Here is a 5972-nt window from a genome sequence, read left to right as displayed (position 1 = left end):
AGCTGGTCCAGTGTTCCACGGCCAGGACGAAAACCACACTGCTCTTCCTGAATCCGAGGTTCGACTATCCGACGGACCCTCCTCTCCAGAACCCCCGAATAGACCTTACCAGGGAGGCTTAAGAGTGTGATCCCTCTGTAATTGGAACACACCCTCCGGTCTCCCTTTTTGAATAAGGGGGCCACCCAGAGGAACTGCCCCCGATGTCCAATATTGCAGAGTCACGTTAGCCAACACAACCCTACAACATCCAGAGCCTTCTTTACTCTTTTACCCTTTCTGTGAACAGCAAATACTTGACTTTTGCCAAAATTAAGTTTAAATCCTGAAATTTTAATTTAAGACTGAAAGGGCAGTGGAATTAGAGCATGACAGGGCAAACAGGAATATCAGAAGGTCATCTGCATACAGGGCTACATTCAAGTTCACATCATTTCTAGTTCTGCCAATTTAAAGTATTCGTCCCTTTGAATGTTTTTTTTTTGCTTTTATTGCTTTTATAAATCAATCATGGTAAATATAAATTAGTCTTCTGTTCAAAACAAGTAAAAAAATATTCAATATCAAAGTGAAAACATTTCTACAGAGTATTACCAATTAAATAAAGAATTATAATGTAAAATAAGTGATTGCATTAATATTCATCCCCTTCAAAATGACTGTTCTAATTCAACTCAGAGAAAGATTTTTTGAAAAGTACTTGTATTTTTCAGTCAAGGGATGGATCCAAAAGGATTTTTAAAGTCCTAAACATCTCCAGGAGTTCTGTTAAATTGATCATCAAGAAATGGAAGAAATATGGAACATGTGTAAATCTACCAATAGCAGGACATCCTCACAAACTGAGTGGCCATGAAGGAGAATAGTTAGAGAGACCACCAAGAACCCTGTGAGCACTTTGACGGAGTTCCAAGCTTCAGCTGGGGAGATGGGAGAGACTGTTCTACAAGAGCTGTTTCCCAGGTTCTTCTTTAGTTTAAGCTTTATGGGAGAGTGGCAAACAGAAAACCACAGCTGAAAAAAAATCAATAAATCTTGACTAGAGTTTGCCAAGTGAGTTAAATATTTTTATTTAATTTATTACCTAATATCTCCACTCACACTAGGTGGTGACTTCTTCAGCTGTGCCATAAAAAAATCAACGTGATAAAATGAAGAAAGGAGAAGAGAAAAAAAAAAGACAAGAACAGAAATAGTTTCACATTGCAAAATGACTTTTTCTTCCACCGTTTTTAGAGCAGTCACCAAGTCCTTCTTAACCAACTGATATCAACGAGTCAAGTTTGGTGATAATTTCAGCATGTGAGGTTGTCTATCAGGAACTTGATGCATTGTAGCATTTCCTCATTAGAATTCGGCTTCTCAGGGGAGTTGAGCTCCTAGGCTGACTGGTGAAGCCCTCCGCAGCCAGTCCTGGCAGACTTATTTCGCCCAAAGGCTTAACATTTATCCAGATATGATTTAGAGGACGTAGAGGTTCTGATAACTCTTTGAACATATAGCTGTGACAAGTGATGGAAAAACTAAGTGTTAAAAAAATAGATTATATTCACATTCCTGCAGAGCTTTGGTGAAACACATCCTACTCCATATGCGTTCACTGGAAGCCCCTTAAATTGTAAACAATGTTAATTGCATGTTTTGAGCAAACTGAACCAAAAAATTAATGAACATGGTTGTATGAATGAAGGCTTTAGAGGCGGACAAAGCAATCCTAATGTTTAAATTTAGTTAATTTACCTTCAGGGTTAATCACACAAACAAAAAGATTATTCCAACACTGTTCCAAAAGGTATGTATATGATTCCACAAATTCAACAAATTAAACGAGTGAACGAAACTCACCTGAGACTTGGCTGCACAACTTTTCTTCCATGTTCTCTCCATCCTGACTGAACAGAGAGACAATGTCATCCTCCAGCTCCTCGACCACCGTTTCACACTGACACACAAACACAAGGAGGAGAGTCAGCTTACACACTTACACACACAAAACAAAAAAAACTGGGTGCCAAAACAACAACAGAATAGAGGTTGACAGATGTGAGTTTTTCTGTGGCTGATGCCAATACAGATTTTTCGAAATCAGGGCAGATGATGGCTGACATTCAACACAAATTTATTTATTTATTTTTTTCTTTATGGCTAACTTTTTTTTTTTTCATTTAACAAAACATAACAACAATGTTTTAACATAAATAAATCTATATTTGACAATTTTAGAAGAACTTGATGATTAAAAATAATATGTGGAAGAGCATTCTTGTTTAAAAAAAACTAAACTAAATTGTGAGCTACAGTAACCTGCTTGTAGCAGCTGCTACTGCATTGTCGTTTTCCTACTTGGCAAATGATTAAGAATACGCAGGCATGGCTGACTGCCAATTTTTTTTAAAGTGGCCAAAATCAGCCAAATAAAATCAGTTTTTAACATTTAAATAATTCTAAGAGACTTCAAAGATCCATGGTTTGTTCTGATTTCAGGGTAAGCAGACTGTGTATAAATAAAAGTCATGATAATGTGTCAGCTTTACTACAATAACCAACTCAATGGAGGATTTTGAATGAAGTGTGAGCTTCAACAATAAACTGGACTGTTTATTGATTAACTTCCCTTCAAATGATTCATTTCAAAGTATTCTTTATTTAACAGAATCAACAAAGCTAGGACAAAAGGACAAAACTAAAAATCTGACAAATAAAATTTTTAGAACTACTGTAAAACATAAAATATCCTTGAATTTAGGATCTAATAACAGTCTTAGTGTTTTCTCATTTTATATGAGTAATAAACAAAAAAACAAAGAAAAACAATTACCTTTTAATAACCTGTAACCAAAAGGCACAGGTGGATGATAATGGGTATGCTAGTGTCTGTGTGTATCTCTCTTAGCAAATATCTCACTTGACCACTGCCAGGGCAGCTGTGGGTAAACGGTTAGAACAGTTGCCCTCCAATAAGAGAGCTGGAGGTTTGATTCCTGACAGGAGTCACATGTCCCTGGGTAAGACACTGAACCCCTCATTGCCCCCGATGTGTGCCCCATAGGTGTATGAATGGAATTTAAAGCACTGATTAGTCTCTTTTGAATGATTTGAATGAACTAAGAAATCAGATTTATGTAAGTATTCACAACTTTTAATTAATACTTTGTTGATCCGATCGCTCAGTTTAGATGGCTGGCCAGTCCTGGTGGTTCCAAACTCCTTTCTTGTATGGATGATGGAGGCCACGGTGCTCACTGGGACCTTCAAAACAGCAAACATTTTCCTGTATCCTTCCCCAGATTTGTGCCTCAAGACACAGCTGACAGTGCATGTCAGAGAACTGTCAGCTGTGGAACCTTATATAGACAGGTGTGTGCCTTTCCAAATCAAGCCCAATCAACTGAATTTACCACAGGTGAACTATATTGGCACTACTGGCTCTAAAGGTCCTGGCTCCACTCTACTCGGCTTGCTTTGCACGCTTTTCCACCGGCATTTTTTCGAGGCTGGTCCTTGCTTTTTTGGTCCCTGCTTCGGAGTAGGGCCAGCCTGGCCAGCCCTGCTTCCGTGGGTGGTGCAAGCTTAGCTTCTGTTCACTCATTGGTCGTGGATGTGGCCAGATGCAAGCATAAAGAGTGAACGGTAGGAATATAAACAACAGCGTTAGCTTACCCTGCAACGTTTATGCCGTCTGTCCCCCAGCTGAAGGGGCTGTAAAGCCTGAAATCTCCAGCGGATGTCCTGCTCTGCGCAACAATCGCGGCATCCAAGTTCGATAGCAACTTGTGTCAACTCGTGTCACTCAATAAAGGAGTGGTTCTTCAGGTGGAGACCACAGACCACTTCTCAGTACCTATGCTTTCTGGCTGATGTTTTGGTCAATTTTGAATGTTGGTGGTGCTTTCACACTCGTGGTAGCATGAGACGGACTCTACAACCCACACAAGTGGCTCAGGTAGTGCAGCTTATCCAGGATGGCACATCAATGCGAGTTGTGGCAAGAAGGTTTGCCGTGTCTGTCAGCGTAGTGGCCAGAGCCTGGAGGCGCTACCAGGAGACAGGCCAGTACACCAGGAGACGTGGAGGAGGCCGTAGGAGGGCAACAACCCAGCAGCAACACCGCTACCTCCGCCTTTGTGCAAGGAGGAACAGGAGGAGCACTGCCAGAGCCCTGCAAAATGACCTCCAGCAGCCCACAAATGTGCATGTGTCTGCACAAACGGTTAGAAACCAACTCCATGAGGATGGTATGAGAGCCTGATGTCCACAGATGGGGGTTGTGCTCACAGCTCAACACTGTGCAGGACGCTTGGTATTTACCAGAGAACACCAGGATTGGCAAATTCACCTCTAGTGCCCTGTGCTCTTCACAGATGAAAGTAGATTCACACTGAGCACATGTGACATACGTGACAGAGTCTGGAGACGCCATGGAGAACGATCTGCTGCCTGCAACATCCTTCAGCATGACCGGTTTGGCAGTGGGTCAGTAATAGTGTGGGGTGGCATTTCTTTGGAGTGCCGCACAGATATATACACATGTGCTCACCAGAGGTAGCATGACTGCCATTAGGTACCGAGATGAGATCCTCAGACCCCTTGTGAGACCATATGCTGGTGCGGTTGGCCCTGGGTTCCTCCTCATGCAGGACAATGCTAGACCTCATGTGGCTGGAGTGTGTCAGCAGTTCCTGCAAGATGAAGGCATTGAGCACATGCCTGCTCATTTCCCAGATCTGAATCCGATTGAGCACATCTGGGACATCATGTCTCGCTCCATCCACCAACGTCACGTTGCACCACAGACTGTCCAGGAGTTGGCGGATGCTTTAGTCCAGGTTTGGGAGGAGATTCTTCAGGTAACCATGCGCCACCTCATCAGGAGCATGCCCAGGCATTGTAGGGAGGTCATACAGGCACGTGGAGGCCACACACAATACTGAGCCTCATTTTGACATGTTTTAAGGACATTACATCAAAGTTGGATCAGCCTGTAGTGTGTTTTTCCACTTTAATTTTATGTGTGATTTCAAATTCAGGCCTCCATTGGTTAATAAATCTGATTTTCATTGATGATTTTTGTGTGATTTTGTTGTCAGCACATTCAACTTTGTACAGAACAAAGTATTCAGTGAGAATATTTCATTCATTTAGATCTAGGCTGTGTTATTTGAGTGTTCCCTTTATTTTTTTAGCAGTGTATATATGTTTCATATATGTATATATGAAACATCAAATTTAATGTTTGTCAATCAAATTTAATATTATTTAAGGACTTAATCTTTCCAAAATTCTTTTGATGACTTTGTAATGGCCTGTGGAAACCCTGCTAAAATACAATAAACTGAAATACATTTAAGTCAAAATAATAAAATTAAAATAAAGTTTGCTGTAAATTTAACACTGTAAAGTTGCAGCTGGTTTACAGGTCCTATGAAGACAAAAAAAAACTTTAACACAACATAGGGATGGATGAAAACACATGAATCCAAACTGCCTGAACAGTTCAGTGATGATGTGGTATACTCACTGCAAACTTCAGGGTGTTGGATGCCTCAGGTCCATCAAACTGGAACTGTTTAAAGTCTGGGAAGTCCCCCATGGCCCCACTGCTTCTGGGAGCAAACCTCTTGTACTGCTGGTTTTGGGTGTCTGGGTCCGTGTAAAGGGCATAGTCGCTCATGCCGTTGCAAACCTTCTCCAGGAGCTCACTTAGGTGTGTCTCTGAGCGAGCAAATGGGACCTGAACACCCAATAGAACACGAGAGATTCCTTTTACCAAAACAGGATAAAAATCCCTAAAATCTCTGCTCAGTTCTGTGTCAAGTGTTCCTATACAGGTGCTGGTCATAAAATTAGAATATCATGAAAAAGTAGATTGATTTCAGTAATTCCATTTAAAAAGTGAAACTTGTATATTATATTCATACATTACATACAAACTCATATATTTCAAATGTTTATTTCGTTTAATTTTGATGATT

General features: G+C 40.8%; 1 protein-coding gene across 1 annotated transcript in view; it reads right to left on the bottom strand.

The window, feature by feature from the left end:
- The window catches only part of cnpy1 (canopy FGF signaling regulator 1), a 51938-nt gene that overhangs the window by 7846 nt on the left and 38120 nt on the right, over window positions 1-5972 (bottom strand). The window contains exons 4-5 of the mRNA XM_017436072.3: window positions 5519-5731; window positions 1846-1942 (exon numbers count right to left, since the gene is read on the bottom strand). Of these exons, the coding sequence (XP_017291561.1) occupies window positions 1846-1942; window positions 5519-5731 (310 nt within the window). The remainder of the gene's footprint in view (window positions 1-1845; window positions 1943-5518; window positions 5732-5972) is intronic.

This window comes from Kryptolebias marmoratus, linkage group LG20, assembly GCF_001649575.2.
Source record: "Kryptolebias marmoratus isolate JLee-2015 linkage group LG20, ASM164957v2, whole genome shotgun sequence".
Classification (NCBI taxonomy): domain Eukaryota; kingdom Metazoa; phylum Chordata; class Actinopteri; order Cyprinodontiformes; family Rivulidae; genus Kryptolebias; species Kryptolebias marmoratus.
The sequence above is the reverse complement of the archived record's forward strand: the minus strand, read 5'-3'. Positions and strand labels throughout refer to the sequence as shown.